The following is a 19,502-nucleotide window of genomic DNA, read 5'->3' on the forward strand; positions in this document are numbered from 1 at the left end:
GAGAAATGTGATGCCCCCGAAAGAAAAAAAACAGAGAGGTAGGAAGAGCGAGGTACAGAGAAAGTGGAAAGAGTGAGGAGGCAATAATACATTAAGAGAAAGAGCAGTAGTGAGAAAGGAGTAAGCCAGGCGAGGGCTGAGGTAAATGAACCAGAGAACAAAGACCAGCGGTAGATAGAGCGTTGAAGGTAGGTTAAATAACAAATTAATGGTAAGGTAAACTGAGAGGTTACATAGTGAGAGAGAGATGGAAGAGATGAGGTAGCGAGAGAGATGTCAAGTAGAGAGAGAAATGAGGTAAACAGAGGTATTGAGAAATGTACAGACATGTGGGAAGAGAGTGAGGTGAAGTAAAGACAGAAGAGGTTGAAAGACAGGTGAAGCAGATGGACGGGAGCTACAGGAAGGGGATATGAAAACAGAGAATGAGGTGCAGGAGTCAGGTGAGGAAGAGAGACAGCTGGGCTACAGAGAGAGAGGTACAGTGAGACAGACCCGATGGTAGGTCCAGAAAGTGTGAGACAGTGTCATCCATACCAGGGGCTACTGACTACTTTGATCATCTCTTAAAACTTCTCCGGGACAACAATGAAGGGATAATGCACAACGAGCAAGAGGGAATGGGGGCAGTGAGTCAGAGCAATACAAGTCCAACATGTGTGGGGGAACCAGAGAGTGCAGTTCCACCATTCCTCGAAAGGGATGATAGGCAGTGTGCACCGGAAGCATGCAACAACTAAAGGAACGGGGAGAACAGAGATCCCAGCAACCGAACAAACACCAGAAGAGGGCAGAGCTACAACGAAAAGTGTGAAACTTAACTCACTTTAATTTTTATTTTTTTTGATGGTAAAAAAACAAAGTACCCCGGATCGCGAATGTACTGACAGGCAACAACTGTGTTGAGCAGGAAGGGCCAGGACACAGAAGTATTAGTACAATTACTGTCATTGCATCACAGAAAATATTTTGATTTACGTAACGGCAGAAAAAAGTTACATTAGATTGTTGACAAAGAAAACTAGCGAAGAGGCTAAATCTACGTTAAGGAGGCAGAGTTATTGTATATGAATAAATAATACAGTCCAGTAAGGACCATGCATCATGACCTCTTGCACCTGAATGTAGAAAGTGGCTTACTGGGTTAAGACCATGACAGTGCTGCGTCCACTGTCCGTGGTCCCAAACATTGCTATTCTACCTCTTCTGTCCGCAGTGCCTTGAGGAGCTCCATGGACTAGCTATCCACAGAGTACAAGGTTGAAACGTGTCGTTAATGAAGTGATTTGGTGTTGCAATGATCACCATCATGTCTGGGGTCACCACTCTGTAGTACTGACACAGTTCCGTCTAAAGCACGGAGCACAATAGAGTAAAGACAGTCCTAGTTTGGATATCAAGTCTGAGCTCCTGAACTGTTGTGGCAAATTTAAGTCCAGGTTGGCAGTAGTGCCAAACATTTCTCCTCACACCCTCCAAAGCCAGACTCTACCTTCTAAGGACAGGTGGGATAGGGCCCCTTCCAGACATACCTGCTTTGGGATTCTGGTTAAGGCGGGCATACTTGGATTGCTCCAGCGTAGGCAGGCACTTTTCAATATCCACCCAGGTAAAGGTGTCCGGGCACAGCAGATCAGATGGGCGGTACTGTCCCTAGGAGAGAAAGGAGCACTGAGTAAGCACAATGGAAGATAAAAGAGCATTGCTGACAATCAGATAGGGCATTAATGCCTCAGAAGCTAAGGCCTGTTCAACATTTCCACAGCATTATATGTGCTTTTATGACAAATAGATTAGTCAGTAGACATCAAGGGCATTATATAAGTTGTAGAAGTGGACTTCAGGTTGTGTGTGATTTATACAAGCATACCATAACATAACATATATATGAACACATCAAGTAAACTACTATAGAACAAACCGTAACAGAGACAAAAACACTCAAAGAAAATTATATTTGTGCAAACTAATTTGAAAACTAACTTTGAACTTACGTCAGACATTATATTTGAATGCCACACAGTTATTTGGAATTATTTAATGTAGTACAGATCTCTTTTTGGAGGGGAAATAGTTTATTCGACTCTATTTGTCATTCTAGAACTGGGAGAGCCGCTGCTTGCTCGACTCTCAGCTTTCCACTAAGCCTCTGTAGTTTTTCTGAGTCGCAGAGGCAACACTGCATGACCTGGTCTTAGGGAAGAGGAAGTATCAGTTTAGATTCCCACCGCTTTCTAGGTCATTATGGATACTGTATAACGTTGTAGACTTTCACATGATGGCCTAAAGCATTTTGGGTGTTGTAGTCTTGTTTTGCTTCAATTTAATTCATTAGAATAACGCACTTAAAAAATAATTTGTTCAGGATTGGAGAAAGTGGGCCTGATTCACAACTTTTAGTATGAATGTCTATACCTTCAACATCTAGGCGTTAATATTTTTGCTACTCATTATTTCTGAGAGGAAATTTACACCTACATGTAGACACGAGAGCCTCTACCTGCACAAACGAGAGAGTGGACGCTCCTACGACAGAACTTAAAAAGAGTAACATTACCATTAGTAACCTTCCAACCAGGGTTGAGATCCCCTTATAGGAAAATGTAGGGGAGTTTAATAAAGTATATTATTTTAATAAAGAAATTAAAATAATTTTAAGCACAATACGAATGTAGGACTACTTAAAGAAATATATAAAATATACTATCTCCTATAATTAACTTTGTACTAAATTGCATTAAACAGTAAATCCTTTTGAATATATTGATATGCATTAAATATATTATTTTAAAATATATTTTTAACAATACTTTAATATTAAAATAACCTATCCTCACTAACATTTGCTTTTTTATTTAATTTGCAACAAACTTGGTTATAATGTAGGATTTTAATTATTTATAATGTTTAAACATTTTAAACTAAATTAACATTTGTACTGAAATTACTTCCAATGAAAGCATGTTATTAAATTTAAAAAGTAATACAATTGAACATCAATTATCGTTAGTTTTTTAACTTACAAAACTATATGTTACTATATAATACATTTAGAATGAATTTATTTTACATTATTTCCTATCAGGTTTTAGTGATATAGCTTGCCTCCATCACTTTCTAAGGGACTTTGTTGCAATATCAGTGGGTGGCCATGTGTGGTGTTTGACTTACTCCAAGGCTAGGCTGGAGCACATTTAAGGCTATTTTATTGCTATTGGTGCTGCAGTAGAATTGAAGGAGTTACTCTTTTTCGGTAACACTTTTTCTGGTGTAGACTCTAACTGCAAATTGTTCTTATGATAGAGACTTCTAGCGAAACATTCCTCACCTTAGAACAGATAACCAAGCTCTCTGGAGGTGGGTCTGCACACAGGCTCAAATCAGTAAATCCTGGAGGACCGAATGGGCAAAATGCTCGTCTCAAAGGACCTGACTGTCCAAGCAGTCGTGCTTCATGAACGAGTGGAGTCATGCCCACATAGCAGCTTGTTAGATGGCCAGGACAAGTACTCTGCAAGCTAACGCAGCAGTAGATGCATTGGCCCTGGTGGAATGGCCAGGTGGCTGCATCTTACATAGTGTTACATATCTTGATGGAAAGTAGAATCCATACAGAGATGGTTCCCTTTTGCACAGCCCTGCCTTTTTTTGCTTGTATGAAATAATAAGCACCTGATCGTCCACACGGTGGTCTTTGGTACGATCAAGGTAAAAACAAAAGCTCTTTTTGGATCCAACCGGTGAAGCCTCGCCTCTTCCTTGGATGGGGTGGAATGAAAAATGTCAGCAACGTGATGTTTTGGCTGAAATGGAATGGAGTCACCACCTTTAGCAGGAAGGAGGCGTAAGTCAGAAGAAATCAGTTTGTTCGGGTAGAAGCTGGTGTATGAATGATTAACTGAAAGAGCTTGAAGCTCACTGAACCTCCTGGCCAATGTAATGGCCACTAAGAAGACCGTTTAAAGAGTTAGACCAGCCATTAAGATGATTTGGGCCTGGTTGGTCCTGATCCACTTGAGAGTCTGGGGAAGGAGTGATATTGGCAGAAAAACGTACAGAAGTCTTTGGCACCATTCTAAGCGAGAGTTGCTTTGGAAACTACAATGCCCAGAAGCTCTGACATTGTGTGTCATTGGCTGTGGTGACTAGATCAAGCCAAGGTTCTCCCCATTCACGGAAGACAGCCTGCGCCACCTCTGGATGTAAACGACATTCGTGACCTGAAAGTCATCGACGGCTGAGTGAAATCGACTGCCCGCAAGACCTTCAGAGATCCCGCTAGGTGCTGCATGACCAGGAAGATGTTATTGCACTCGAGGAAATTCATTGAAGTGCAGGGTTCTCCTGACATAGGGTCCAACCCCCCACCCCGCCTATTCTATTGCAATGCAACATGGCAGTGGTGTTGTCAGTCTACTTGAACAAGCCTTCCCTTGATGGACGTGAGGGAGTCCTTCAATAGCTCGCTGCTGTAGGAGATTGATATAGAGCTGGGGTTCAGCCAAACACCAGAATCCTCTGATCTCTACCTCTTCCAACCCAGAAGTGATGCATCGGCCATCACTGTCAGCTCTGGATGGGAAGGTAGAGGGGTTTGCTGCTGATCCAATGACGGTTCGTCAGTCACCACTGCAGATCTTCTGAAGTCTAGCTCGAAGTCTGGACCACGTCAGAGAGATGCCCCCTGGTAGTGTGTCCACTGGGACTTCAGATCCCACTGCAGAGTCCACATATGCTATCGAGCATGCTTCACCAGAAGCATGCAGGAGGCCAGCAGACCCAGTAGCCTCAGAGTCAGTCTCACAGAAATCCAGGACTGAGGTTGAAACAGAGGGATCATAGTCCGAATGTCCTCGACTCTCCGCTCCGGAGGGTACGTGTGGAACGTCAGTGTCAGGAATGGCTCTGATGAAAGACAGTGTCTGAGAAGGAGTCAGGTGTGACATTGGCATGCTGATGCTAAACCCCAGAGATTGCAGAAAGTTTGCCTTAGTCTGGAGGGGAGTGAAGAATGCCCTAGGCAAGCACATTTTCATCAGCCAATTATCGTGGTAGGGGGAAGACTGGGTTCTCTGATCTCCGCCGCAGTACTGCAACTACCGCCATCACTTTCGGGAACACCAGAGGGACACTGGTGAGGCTAAAGAGGAGCACCGTGAAGTGGAAATATTCGTGGCTTACCGTGAACCACAGGAAATGCCTCTGGGCCTGCAGGAACGGAATGTGAAAATACTTGTCCTGAAGGTCCAGCGCTATCATCCAGTCTCCAGGATTCAATACAGACAGAACCTGAGCCAAGGTGAGCATTCTGAATTTCTCTTTCTGCATAAACGGCAGAGATCTAGTATGGGGCAGAGGTTTCCGTACTTTTTTGGCACCAGCAAGTAGCAGGATCAACAACCACATCCTACTTCTGATGCTGGCACCCTTTCAGGAGCGCCTTTGGAAAGCAGAGCCTGCACTTCCTGACAGAGCAAAAAAGAGATGGCCCTCTGTCAGCTGTTCTGCAGATGGTGGCAAGCTAGGCAGGGTTTCCAAAAATGGAAGGCCATAAGGATTAGTTACTTACCTGTAATCCTAGTTCTAATCCAGAGGTATACTCATCAAAGTCATAATCTATGAATAATCCCCGCCCATATGCAGGATCCCGGAGCATATAGAAACTACATATATATATATATACCATATATATGCATATGTGAAAACATATATCTATGCAGCCTAATATATTTCCACAATGGCCAAACTGCTGAAAATTACATAGGTTTGTATGGTATACCCATACTCTCCCAACCCCTAAGGAAGAATGAGAGCAGTAAACATTTGCCATACAACAATGCTTTATTGCCATAGAAAAACCTGTAATTGCAGGCATTTGCCAGTAGGCTGCAGTACAGTATATAGAAAACAAAGACAACTGACACCTTGCCTTTAAGGCATTAGAGTAGGGGTACCGTGCCTTTAAGGCCCTGCAGGCGAACCCCTGCTCCCATGATGCACCACAGGTGGCAGTGAGGTCAGTTCTTTTTGGAGGTGAGGTATCACCTGAGTAAATCCGTAAACATTATATAATGCAGTAATGCTCGTCCGGGGAGGTGGGTGGGAGCTTATGACTTTGGTGAGTATACCCCTGGATGAGAACTAGGATTACAGGTAAGTAACTAATCCTTCTCATCCAGGGGATACTCATCAATAGTCCTAATCTATGAATAGATTAGCAAGCCCATACCCAAAGTCTTGCGGACGAGCAAACAAGTATACAGCAAAAAACAAGAATTAACATCTTCTTTAAAATGCAGTTATGCAAACAGATTCCTTAAAGAGGCCTGTCCCACTTGGGCATCGGCCTGTGCATCTGAATCTAGGCAATAATGGCGAGTAAAGGTATGTGCAGAATGCCATGTAGCGGCCTTACAAATTTCAGAGATAGGAATGTTACAAAGGAGGGCTGTAGTAGAAGCTTTCCCTCTGGTAGAGTGTGCATGAGGTTTGCCCAGTAAAGCTCTGTTAGCTAATTGGTAGGACAGCGCTTTACAGGAGACGATCCATCGTGAGATAGATCTTTTTGAGGCTGACAGACTGGTATTAGTTGACCCATAATTAACAAAAAGCCGGTCAGATTTCCTAAGTGGAAGAGTCTTAGCTAGGTAAAACTTCAGAACCCTCCAGAGATCAAGAGAGTGTAGAGTCCTCTCCGGAGGAGTGGTTGGTTGAGGAAAAAAGGTAGGCAGAGTAATGGACTGATTAATATCGAAATCCGAGACCACCTTAGGCAAAAAGCCTGGGTGCGTCCTCAGTACCACCCTATTGGCATGAAATACAGTGTAAGGTTCCTTGCAACATAGGACCTGGATCTCTCTCACCCTACGGGCAGAGGTGATGGCTACCACAAAAGCAGCTTTCCAGGTCAAGTGCTGCAAAGAAGCCTTATGGATAGGCTTGAAGGGAGCACCCATCAATTTTGTAAGAACAATGTTAAGCTCCCAGGGAGTAGAGGGGGACCTCACTGGTGGAAACACTTTCTTGAGCCCCTCTAGGAAATCTTTGACCACAGGTATAAGGAAGAATGAAGTCTGAGAAGGAGACTTCCTGTAAGCTGTGATTGCGCTAAGTGAACCCTGACCACTTCAGGCCTGACCGTGCCAAATGTAACAAGTAGGGTAGAATCACCTGCTCCTGACCGTGGATAGGATCGAGAGAGTTGTCTAGATGCCAAATGTAAAATCTCTTCCATTTGAAAGCATAAGACTTTCTAGTGGAGGGCCTCTTCGCCTCTTTAAGAATGTTCATGCAATCAGCTAAAAGGTCTGGGTGGCCATATTGGACGACCTCAGGAGCCATGCCATCAAGCGAAGGGAAGGAAGGTTGGGGTGAAACTCCTTCCCCTTGTCCTTGGTCAGCAAGTCTGGGCGGCAGGGCAGTCTCCAATGAGGGACTTCCGACAGCTGTAGGAGATCCGGGTACCACCACTGGCGTGGCCACTCCGGCGCTATCAGGATCATTCTGGTGTTGGTCCTGTAGAACATCTGTATCACCACCGGGATCAGAGGCAGGGGAGAAAAGGCGTACAGCAATGTGAGACCAGTTGATCAAAAGAGCATTCCCTCGTGATCCCTGTTGTGGAAATCTGGACGCGAAGACGGGGCATTTTGCATTTGCCACGTCTGCGAACAAATCTATGTCTGGTACTCCCCATTGCCGAAACACCTCTTGCGTGACCTCTTCGTTGAGCACCCAGTCGTAAGCTTCTTTGAAGTCTCTGCTTAGGCCGTCCGCCTGAACATTCAGGATTCCTGGTAAGTGAACTGCCACGATGGAGAGGCCTCTCGCCAGAAGCCAGTGCCAAATGGCTTGAGCTTCTAGAGACAGAACTCGTGACCGTGTGCCTCCCTTCTTGTTCAGATAGAACACTGTTGTCGTGTTGTCTTTCTGAACTTGAATGTGGCTGGTGCGTAGAGACGGGTATAGGGACTTGAGGGCCAGGTAGACAGCCCGGAGCTCCAAGAAGTTGATGTGTTAGCCCCTTTCCACTTCGGACCAGAGACCTTGAACTTGAAGCTGGTCCATATGAGCACCCCAGCCGTGCGAGGCATCCGTGACCACTGTCTGCGATGGAGGCATTTGATGGAACGGGACTCCCCGCAGAAGATGCGAGCGTTTCATCCACCATCTGATGGAGTCGCTGGCACTTTGGTTGAGAGAGACCGGATCCTTCCAGGGTCCTGATCTCTGAGACCATTGGTCCTCTAGGGCCTACTGCAGAGGCCTCATGTGAAGGCATGCATTGGGCACGATGTAGATGCACGAGGCCATCGATCCCAGAAGAGACGAGACTTGTCTGGCTGTGGGACTTTGAGTGCCTAGCAGGATGCAACACTTTAGAAGCATGGATGACAACCTCTCCTCCGAAGGACACACGCTTGCCTATGCGGAGTCCAAGGAGGAGCCCAGGTAGTACATTCTTTGGGTGGGGTTGAGTACTGACTTCTTGTAGTTGACCTGCAACCCCAAGGAATGCATCAGGTTGAGACAGTACGATAGATGGCACTGAAGCAGAACAGAAGTGGAGCTTTTCAGAAGCCAGTCGTTCTAGATAGGGATAGATGAAGATCTTCCGCCTGCACTTGGAGAATGTCCGTGGGGCGGATTTAAGGCCAAACGGAAGCACTCGATACTGGTAGTGATGACGGTCTATCTGAAACCTGAGGAATTTCTGGTGCTTTACTGAGACAGGTATACGAAAGTATGAGTCCTGCAGGTCGATGGCACACATCCAGTCTCCCTGGTGAAGGTGTGGAAAGATCTGGTGCAGGGCTAGCATACGAAATTTCTCTTTTTTGATGAACCTGTTCAGCAGACGTAGGTCGAGGATAGGTCTGTACTCTTTGGCTACTCCTCGTTTTTGGACTAGAAAGTAGCGGGAGTATACTCCTTGATTTCTTCGCATGGGAGGGACCTCCTCTATGGCCTTTTTCATGAGAAGGGTAGAAACTTCGTCCTTCAACAGCTGACTTTGAAGTCGAGAAAAGTGCTTGAGTTGAGGGGACACTTGCGGAGGAGGTGACTTGAACCTCAGCAAGTAACCATGCTGCACAATACTCAGCACCCATTTGTCCTTTGTTATGGATTTCCACTCTTCCAGGTGGCAAGTTACACTCCCTCCCACCAGAGTGGCGAACAGTCGAGGAGGAAGCAATGACTCAAGGTTTGGGAGGCTGCATGGAGGTGGACTGTTGCTTGTTGTTATTTCCTCTGCCTCTACCAGGGCGTCTCTGCTGGAACTGAGACCTTTGCTGTGTTTGGGATCACCACTGAGGGGTTTGAACCCTCTGTTGGTAAGACCGCATGTCGCCCTGACGGAAGTGCTTCTTGAACTCCTTGCGTTTCTCCAACCCCACAGCTTTAACCGTGTCCATCTCCGCCTTCATTTTAGTCATCTCATCATCGGCGTGAGACCCAAACAGAGATGAGCCGTTGAAGGGAAGGTTTAGTATCTTCTTTTGGGCATCAGGCTTGAGGCCTGTAAGGCGTAGCCAAGCCGAGCGTCGTGAGCAGACTCCATGGGAGTAACCATGAGCTGCAAGGTCGAAAGCATCCGTTGCCGCACTGATTACTTGGTTGGCTATGAGCCCTCCCTCCTGTAGTATCTCGATGAAGTCCTGACGGTCTTTTTGGGAAGCTTCTCTGTGAAACGAGTTAGAGATTCCCAGAGAGATCTATCGTATCGTCCGAGAAGAGAAGAGGCACTGGCAACCTTCATGAATGACGCTGAAGTGCTGCACATCCTCCTCCCATACGAGTCCATCTGCTTACTATTCTTTTCTGGGGGTACCGAGGATGAGGTGGAAGCAGAATGAGATTTCATGGCAGCCGCCACGATGACTGAATCAGTTGGTGGATCAGTCCTGAGGAACAAGGGGTCCTCCGCTGGAGCCTTGTACTTCTTGGCGATTCTGGAGGGCACCGAACCCACCATCGCAAGAGTAAGAAAGGTGGCCATTGCCGGTTCCAGGAATCCGGGCACCAAAGGTAGCAAAGGTCTAGGAGCTGTCCGGTTATGCAGGGTATCGAAGATGATAGATGGTGGAACCACGGGGGTATGCAAAGAAATGTTAAGTTTCCTTGCCCCCCTACCCAGAACATCAGTAAAAGTAGAGATGTCATCTATTGGCGACACTCGTGAAGGTGGTGTGGAGGAGAAGGTGGGAGAATAGTCCCGGACCGTAGACGAAGACCACGTAAAAGATCTTGTGCGCCTTCTCTTATGGGGCCTGTCGCGATGACGGCTGTGCCGGCCCCTAGATCTAGACCGATGTCTAGAAGGTGATCTTGGCCTCGCGGGTGTTCTTGGCCTGGGAGGTGTTTGTGCACTGGCAGGAGATTTTGGCTTGGCAGGAGATCTTGGCCTACGAGGAGGAGACTTTGATGGTCTGGCTGGAGTACTTTTCCTTGGACCAGATGGCGAGTACGAGCGGGAGTAATCCGAGCCCGGACTACTGCGACCGCTAGACCCAGCACCCTGTGGATGGCGAGGTCGACAAACTGCGGGTTTTCCCCTCCGCAGATTTGGGGGAGACTTCTGGAGAGATCTCCACAATATGTAGCCCAGGAGATATTGGCCGGTACCCTGATGATACTCTGGACCCAGGATCCGATCGCCTCGGTGACTCTACAACCCCTGGGACCTCGTCTCTCGACGTCAAGAGCTTCGGCGTCGACGTTGTCTGGGTAACCATTGGCGTCGAACGAGGTCTCGACGTTGAACGTCCACGACGTGATCTCGACGGCGATCTTTCTCCTCGAGTTGGTGATCTCGACGGCGATCGTCTACGACTCGTGTCGACGGTGAGAGCTGACCCCCGGCTGAAGCACCTACATCAAGAATTGGGTATTGAGCTTGATAGAGGGCAGCAGTAGGTTAAGGACCTCTGCTGCTCTGCACATTACCATGGAAAGGTGGGGCTGTCCAAGGTTGGCACGTTTAGGGCAGGTGGCGCAGCATGGGAGGCGCCGGTGTCACCATCGAGCGATGTCGAGGCAGCAACGCCTCCGAGTCCGAGAGGACAGAAGGGTCCTCCCCAAATGGCGTCAGTGGTGCTGAATATGGCACAGAGTGGACTGGGACTAGTGCAGGTGTTGGTGCCGGTATCAGTTCAGATCTGGGGGCAGATCCAGAGGGCCCGGCTGGTGTCAGGCGTGAATCCACTGGTGGTAACCCAACAGAGACACCTCTTAGCTCCAGGGCGCCCAAAGGCCCACCAGAGGGAGCCGGTCGCTTAAAGATGGAGTGTATGGCAACACAGAAGTCCTTGAGAAGGGCAGGCGTAGATCTATCTCCAGGGAACTTGGGAAAGCATGGAGTGGACCCAGCCACTGCCTCCGCTGGTGGAGAGCTGGGCCTGAAAGCACGGCGCTACCTAGGAGAGGCCATAAAGCACTTTGACTTCTTATTCTTTTACTTCTTTGACTTACCCCACTTCAACAACTTAAGAGTGGGATGGCGATTGTCCATGCCTGCGCAGGAGATCTCTCTCGGGATCAGGCCTGAGATCTGCACATAACTGTCTTCTGCTGTGCCAAGAGCTTCATTGCCCATTTGTAAATTATTTTTGGGTAAATCGACTTGTAGTCGGCACAGGCCTTGGAGTTGTGGCTCGACCTCAGGCAAACTAAGTGTGGGTCAGAGACAGACATCTGTCTCCGACATTTCTGACATGGTTAAAATCCCATGGGTATTTAGGGAACATATCCCTCCGACACTAGGAGCAGAAACCTTAAAAATACATTTTTGACTAACCGGTCGAAAAAGATAGCTCTCTGGATCTATAGAAAGAAACTGATGCCAGCGCGGCAGGGTGGTGCCTATATAGGCACCACACACGTCACTTGCGACGTGGACCCAATCTACGCCACCTACCGGCACATAGAGGTACTGCTCAAAATTTTCTGGATCCAGTCTGACGATTGGAAATATTCTAAGGAGAGAAATCTGCGGTTAAAATTCTCTATCAGGCGGGAGGTTTGGGCAGGGGAGGTGGGAGATCTAGAGGAAGAAGATTGGCGGGAAGTTCTTGAGGCCCCGAGGGGAGCGGCTATCGCGGTACGCCTACGCTTTATCCAATTCAAATACCTGCATAGGGCCTATTAGACCAGAGAGAGACTGTGGAAGGCAGGGTTGATTGCGTCCCCCGAATGCTTGAGATGTGGTCAAGCAGTTGGCACTTTCCTGCACACGGTGTGGAGCTGTGACAGATTGATGCAATGGTGGGCTGGTGTTTGGGATTGCCTGTCAGAGGTGCTGGATTGGGAACTTCCACGCACCCCCAAATTGGGGCTTCTTCATGTCCTTGAAGGGGTGGGGGCAATATTTATAAGAGACATTTGTTGTTGCTGGGCCTTACGGTTGCGAAGAGGGACATAGCTAAAGCCTGGAAGGATTCTCGGGCTCCCAGAGTGACAGTATGGAAGCAGGGCTTGGACTTTTGTATGGGACTGGAGCGGCCCATATATGAAGCCAGAGGATGCCCCAAGAAACACTACAAAATATGGAAACGGTGGGCAGACTACCGGGGGATTTGGCTGGAACCGCAGGCAATACTTAGAGATAATGAGGGGCCAGTGTGATGGTGCCGAGGGGCGTTATGGCACACGGAGTTTTAAAATGTGTTTTCTGATTTTACATGGTACGGAGACAAGGGGACACTGTGTGGGGGGGACCTGGGGGAGGGGTGGGAGTTAAGGTAAGGGGGAGATGGGTGGTTGGAGGGTGGGGTAGGAGTTTGGGGCTATAGCTATATGTTTTACGGATCGTAATTGATGACGAACTGACTTGATTGCAGTGCCTCCAGGGCTTGGAGTGCTGCGGTTGTATGGTGATCCTTCAATAAAAAGAGTTGTTTAAAAAATACAAAAATCTCTATCAGAAAGAAGTGTATTTTGTAAAAAGATATGGTCTTACTCCTGTGTGGCCTCAAAGTAAAAACCATCCTTTGGAAATAACAGAAGCCGTTCAGCCCACCGCCCAACCGAGATTTCAGGGTCCTCCGTAAATGGGGATTTTGTGTATATAAGAAGAGACCATTAGACGAAGTGGCGCTTAGAGATTTAAGAGGTGCTACAGAATAGCAAGAATCATCTTAAGAGGCACCTTAAGATTTATCTCAGGTCCGGCGGCTTATAGACCTGCAACCTTACAAACCAGATAGAGGAAAGCATCAACCTATGCCAAGAATAGCATAATTGTGCCCCATCTACGGGTGAACTCGTGCTAAACTTTATACAGATGGTGGTTGGCTTGAGACAAGATCAATTTTAATCGATATGTTGATTGAGAAAGAGACATTACGGAAAAATTAGTCTTGACAAAGGTGGTGCGTATAGAGCAAAACACCGAAACGCGTCGGCGCAACTTTTTTAAGTTAAATTCACGGAACAATTCGTCAGAATGGAATTATAGGACTCTGACCTCCATGTAAAGATTCCCATGAATTGACACACCCGATGTGTTAGGCCAAACAACACGGGTTTTTCAGTCTCTCTCCCGTTTTACGATTGCGTATTTTTTTATGTTTAATGTATTATTGCATCAATTGTTTTTAATGCTTTTATCGATATTGGATTTAAATAAACTTACACATTGTGATAAATAGTAATTTCAGGTTTGTTTATGTTTAAGGGGTATTGTATTGGTAACCATTATACTTTTGGATGGTATAATTCAGGATCACAGATGTGAGTGTGAATGAATGATCATAGAGTGGTGTGATTATTAGTTGAACCCAAGTGGTTACAGAGGTAACAACAATAAGGGCAGAGGTAAAAACAAACTCCCGCTCTGCCTCTACCCTTGCCCAATGACTCTCCTCCCCTTCCCCCGCCCCATTCCACTCCTGTCAGGGTAAGACTACAACAACACTTACCAGCCTGGGAAAACATCACATCAGACAGGTGGGTGCTTCAAATAATTCAGTCAGGTTACTGTCTAGAACTAACATCCACCCCCCCAAACATACCACCCAGGCAGCGTCCAATATCACAGGAACATTTGTCACTGCTCAGGCAGGAAGTGATATCCCTCCTGCACAAAAATACAATATAAATAGTCCCAATGCATCAGCAAAACAAAGGAGTATACTCCCTATATTTCTTAATCCCAAAGAAGGACGGATCTCTAAGACCTATTCTAGACCTCAGACCTCTAAACATTTACATACAGTCGGATTATTTTCATATGGTCACACTCCAACAAGTCCTTCCTCTCCTGTTACAAAACGACTTCCTTGTCACTCTAGATCTCAAGGACGCCTACTTTCACATTCCTATCCACACAGCGCACAGAAAATATCTCAGATTTGTGCTGGACGGGCAGCACTACTAGTTCAAAGTGCTCCCATTCGGAGTCACAACAGCACCAAGGGTGTTTACCAAATGCCTAGCAGTGGTAACAGCAAACTTAAGAAGACAGCATTTTCACGTCTTCCCATACCTAGACGACTGGCTCATAAAAGCCAGCTCATACCGCAAGTGTGTACAACACACTCACGCTACGATTCAACTGCTCCACAACAAGTCATATCTGCAACCTTCACACATACAACAATATCTCGGCGCTACAATAAACACCCAGCTAACACTAGCCTATCCCTCTCCAGCCAGGATAACAAGTGTACAAACTCTCCTAACAAGAATCAAACTACAACACTCGCTTCCAGCTCGAGTGTTCATGCAGCTCATAGGAATGATGGCATCTTGCATATTTATAGTACCTCACGCAAGACTGCAAATGCGTCCACTTCAAGAGTGCCTAGCACGCCAATGGAACCAGGCTCGTGGTCAATTAACAGACCTAGTGTTGGTAGACAGTCGGACTCATCGCTCTCTGCAATGGTGGAGCACCAAAAACCTTTCAAAGGGCCGACCGTTTCTAGAGCCAGTTCCTCAAATAATCATGACAGCGGACGCATCGCTCTCCCGCTGGGGAGCTCACCTACTGCATCACACCATGCAAGGCAGGTGGACACCGCAACAAAAGGTACTCCACATCAACCACTTGGAGTTACTAGCTGTTGTTCTAGCCCTAAAAGCATTCCAAAAACAAGTATCAGGCAAAGCTGTCTTAGTCCGCACAGACAATATGACAGCCATGTACTACATAAACAAACAAGGGGGAACACACTCTCTGCAGCTCTCTCAGTTAGCACAGCAGATATGGAGAGGGGCTATACCACTAAAGATCTTCCTCTTAGCCCAACACGTTCCAGGAGTACCAAACACGATGGCAGATCTGCTAAGTCGTCAGACACAGCAGATCCAGGAGTGGGAACTTCATCCGCAAGTTATTCAACCGTTCTTTCAAATGTGGGGACGACCTCAGACAGACCTCTTCGCCACCCACGAAAATGCAAAATGCCCAAACTTCGCAGCTAGATATCCACACCCGCTGTCCAAAAGCAATGCGATATGGATGAACTGGTCAGGACAATTTGCGTACGCTTTTCCTCCTCTCCAACTACTTCCGTTAGTGGTACGCAAGCTACAGCAACATTCTCTAACACTCATTCTAGTTGCTCCAACTTGGGCCAGACAACCGTGGTACACCACGCTGCTGCAACTATCTGTGGTACCACACCAGAAACTAAGCCTATCTCCACGCCTATTAACATAGAACCATGGAGAGATCAGACACCCGGACCCAGCTCAGCTCAACCTAGCGATCTGGCTCCTGAAGTCATAGAGTTTGGTTACCTCAACCTTCCCTCAGAATGTATGAACGTTATTAAAGAAGCTAGACGTCCCACTACAAGAGCATGTTATGCTGCTTAGTGGAAACGGTTTGTGATATATTGTCAAAACAACCACAAAAATCCTTTAGATGTGTCTATTCAACACATCATAGGATACCTATTACACCTTCAAAAGTGTAATTTAGCCTACATGTCTATCAGACTAAACCTTGCTGCCATTGCAGCATATTTACAAAATAGACAACATCTATCTGTTTTTAGAGTACCTGCTATAAAAGCTTTCATGGAAGGACTCAAAAAAATAATCCCTCCCAGAACGCCACCATCACCAGTGTGAAACTTAAACATTGTTCTCACACGGTTAATGGGACCTCCCTTTGAACTGTTACATAAATGTGAATTGCAATTCCTAACTTGGAAAGTAGCATTCCTAGTAGCTATTACTTCTCTCAGAAGAGTTAGTGTACTATTTATTACTTCTCTCAGAAGAGTTAGTGAACTACAGGCGTTTACCATTCAAGAACCTTTTCTGCAAATGCATCATAACAAAGTGGTTCCACGTACTAATCCAAAATTCCTTCCAAAAGTCGTTTCACCTATCCATCTAAATCAATCTGTTGAGCTGCCCGTATTTTTCTCACAGCCACAAACAGTCGCAGAAAGAGCTCTGCACACCTTAGATGTCAAAAGAGCATTACTGTACTACAACGAAAGGACACAAACTTTCCGTAAAACTAAACAACTTTTTGTGTATTTTTCCCCACCACATAAAGGCAACCCCATATCAAAATCAGGGATAGCTAGGTGGATTGTTAAATGCATACAAATATGTTACCAGAAAGCCAAACGTACGTTAATTATTCCTCCAAAAGCCCATTCTACAAGGAAAATAGGTGCTTCAATGGCATTCTTAGGGAACATTCCCCTAGATGATATATGCAAAGCAGCTACATGGTCTACACCGCACACATTCACAAAACACTATTGTGTAGATGTGCAAACTAAACAACAAGCCGCTGTGGGCCAGGCTGTACTAAAAACTCTTGTTTCAAACAACTGCAACAGATACGGGTAGTCGCCCCTAAAGGTGGGTACTGCTATACAGTCTATGCACAGTGTGTAATCTGCAGCTCATATGCCTCGAACGGAAAATGCTACTTACCAGTATGCATCTGTTCTTGGCATGTAGAGCTGCAGAGTTACACACGCCCACCTGCCTCCCCGGCTGCCTTTATCTGTTCCAGAATTATCTTAATTATATACAAATCACATGGACATCACTACTTCTTGTACAGCTCCTACACTTCCCTAATGGCGAAAAACAATCTGGGGATGGAGCCGATGCCCATGCGCAGTATGATCCAAAGGAGGAGTCACCTGTCCTGTGACTTCCAAAGACTTTTCTACAACAAAAACAAACTGCAAACATCCGGGCCCAACACTAGGTGGCTATCTATGCACAGTGTGTAACTCTACAGCTCTACATGCCAAGAACAGATGCATACTGGTAAGTAGCATTTTCCTTTTCATCCCAGTTCCCCCTCCTCCCTTGGCCTTACTCCAAAGTCATTTGAGACCCACAACACGGGACTACTCCGGGACCATTTCCCCTACCAATTTGATACTCACATGGAAGGGGCATAGCAAGCAGATGTTGCTACAGGAAAACACCTTGTCGCACAAATCATTCACTTCAAGGAAATACATGGGAAGCATATATGTTGATATGTGTAACCTATGACTACCTCGATTTGGTATGTACCCGTACACCTTTGACGGATTGAAATTAATGGAAACGTTCAGATTTTTTTTTAAGTGAGATTAACTAAATGCCAATAAACATATCTTTAAAAAAAAGATGAAGGAAAGCCCACACAAGCTAATGAATGCAATGTAGGCACATGAGTTACAAAAACAGCCAATGATAAGCAGCAGATGGGCTGTAAACCCACTGTACACTGATAATAGGTATTTAATGATGCCTCTTAATTGCTCCTTAAATATATGGCATGGTATAATTTTTCATTTTGAAGCGCTAATACGGTTTGTGAGTATGCAACATAATTTGAGTGGAAACAAGAGAATTCAGGATGGCTGAAGACGTATTCTAGGTATTCCTGTATGACTTGTGGCTGCCTCTAAGAGAAAACTGATTGACAGGGATGGGATTGCCTTTGATACAACAGAGGTGCACCTTTTGCATGTACATCGGGTCACCTAACTACAGGTTATAAAGAACACTCGGGCCCTTTTCCCTAAAGTCATTTTGAACTATGTAAGTAGTACTCCCATAGCAGTATTTATCTACAAAACGCAATTAACATATCTGCGTCCAGAGACCTCACCTCTCCTATCATTTGTGTACAGAGTTCTCCGCCCCTGTGGTGCAGCTCTCCACCCAACTGACTGTAGGATTTCGTAGGAAATGTTGGCGGGACAATAGGAAATAGTGGGAAAATTAAGAGTAGGTATTAGAAAATGGGTGAGGCCACACAGGAGTAAGACCATATCTTTTTACAAAATACACGACTGCAGGGCTCCCATAGATTTGGCCGTATCTGTATCCTTTTTCATCTTTTCAAGGGATACATCTACATTGGTTCAGAATAAGTGTTGCTCATTGAAGAGTTGATTAAGTATAGCACTTTGGACTTCAGGTTTGAACCCTGATATGCGTAGCCAGGCATGTCTACGCAACAAAACACTGGTGTTAACTGCTCTGGAGGCAGTGTCTGCTGCATCAAGTGCACAACGAATGGAGGTGTTTATAATATTTTTCCCTTCTTGGATAAGCTCATTTGCTCTATCTTTGTACTTATCAGGGAGGTGCTGCATTAAGGATTCTAATTTGTCATAATGTGCCCTGTCAAATCTTGCCAATAATGCTTGTGTATTGGCATACGCCACATGTTTGCTGCTTGAGACACAGTTCTTTTCCCCGATGCGTCAAGGAGCTTAGACTCTTTACCTGGTGGGGGAGCTTCACCTGATGTTTGTGAATTTGCTCTTTTGTGTGCATTGGAAACCACAAGCGAGTCTAGTGGTACTGGGCCTTTAATATATGCTGGGTCCGAAGGGGCGGCTTTATATTTCTTCTCTCTTCGTGGGTTTATGACCAGAGTTCTAACTGGGTCTTTGAAGACTTCAGGAGCATGCTTAATCACTCCTTTAAGCATGGGTACAATGGATGAGGATCTTTGTGCATTATCAGAGGTATCCATTAGGAAGTCTTCATCTACAGGGTCTGTATGCATGTCCCCCCCTTGATACTGCGCAGCTCTGTGTACTAATTGATTGAAGCCCATAGTGTCTTCTGGAGGGGGAAGGCCTAGAGGGGTATATGTCATCCTGAGGGACATTTGGGATGTCTGGGGTGTAATAATCATCCCACCGGTCAGGTGAGCCTGGAGGAATACATGGATCATCTGAATTACCCCCTATATCGTCAGAGCTATCATTCCTGTTGTCATCATCTGGTATGATAGAGGATGTAGGGGAATGTTGTGGTAGGGGCACAGGTGGTGATGGCATAGGTGGAGGAGAAGGGGAAGGAACTCTTAGAGGAGAGGTAGCCATGTCCTTTTTTGGATGAGGAGCCGGTGCAGGTGTATCCAGTGGTCGTTTTTTTTTACTTAAAGTTAATCGACCAGTGATTGGATCTCTAACCAGAGTCTTTTGTGCGGGGTCTCGGTAAAATAAGTCCTCTGCAGGAGGCCGATCTTTTGGTGCGGAGGGAGGTTTTGGCACTGAAGTAGCTTA

At 46.1% G+C, this 19,502-nt stretch overlaps 1 protein-coding gene across 4 annotated transcripts in view; it reads right to left on the minus strand.

The window, feature by feature from the left end:
- Nucleotides 1-19,502, minus strand: part of ATE1 (arginyltransferase 1) — a 489,063-nt gene that overhangs the window by 12,482 nt on the left and 457,079 nt on the right. For all 4 annotated transcript variants that reach the window (XM_078643941.1, XM_078643939.1, XM_078643940.1 and 1 more), the window contains exon 11: nucleotides 1,533-1,653. In XM_078643941.1, the coding sequence (XP_078500067.1) occupies nucleotides 1,533-1,653 (121 nt within the window). The remainder of the gene's footprint in view (nucleotides 1-1,532; nucleotides 1,654-19,502) is intronic.

This window comes from Lissotriton helveticus, chromosome 5_1 (assembly GCF_964261635.1).
Source record: "Lissotriton helveticus chromosome 5_1, aLisHel1.1, whole genome shotgun sequence".
Classification (NCBI taxonomy): Eukaryota; Metazoa; Chordata; class Amphibia; order Caudata; family Salamandridae; genus Lissotriton; species Lissotriton helveticus.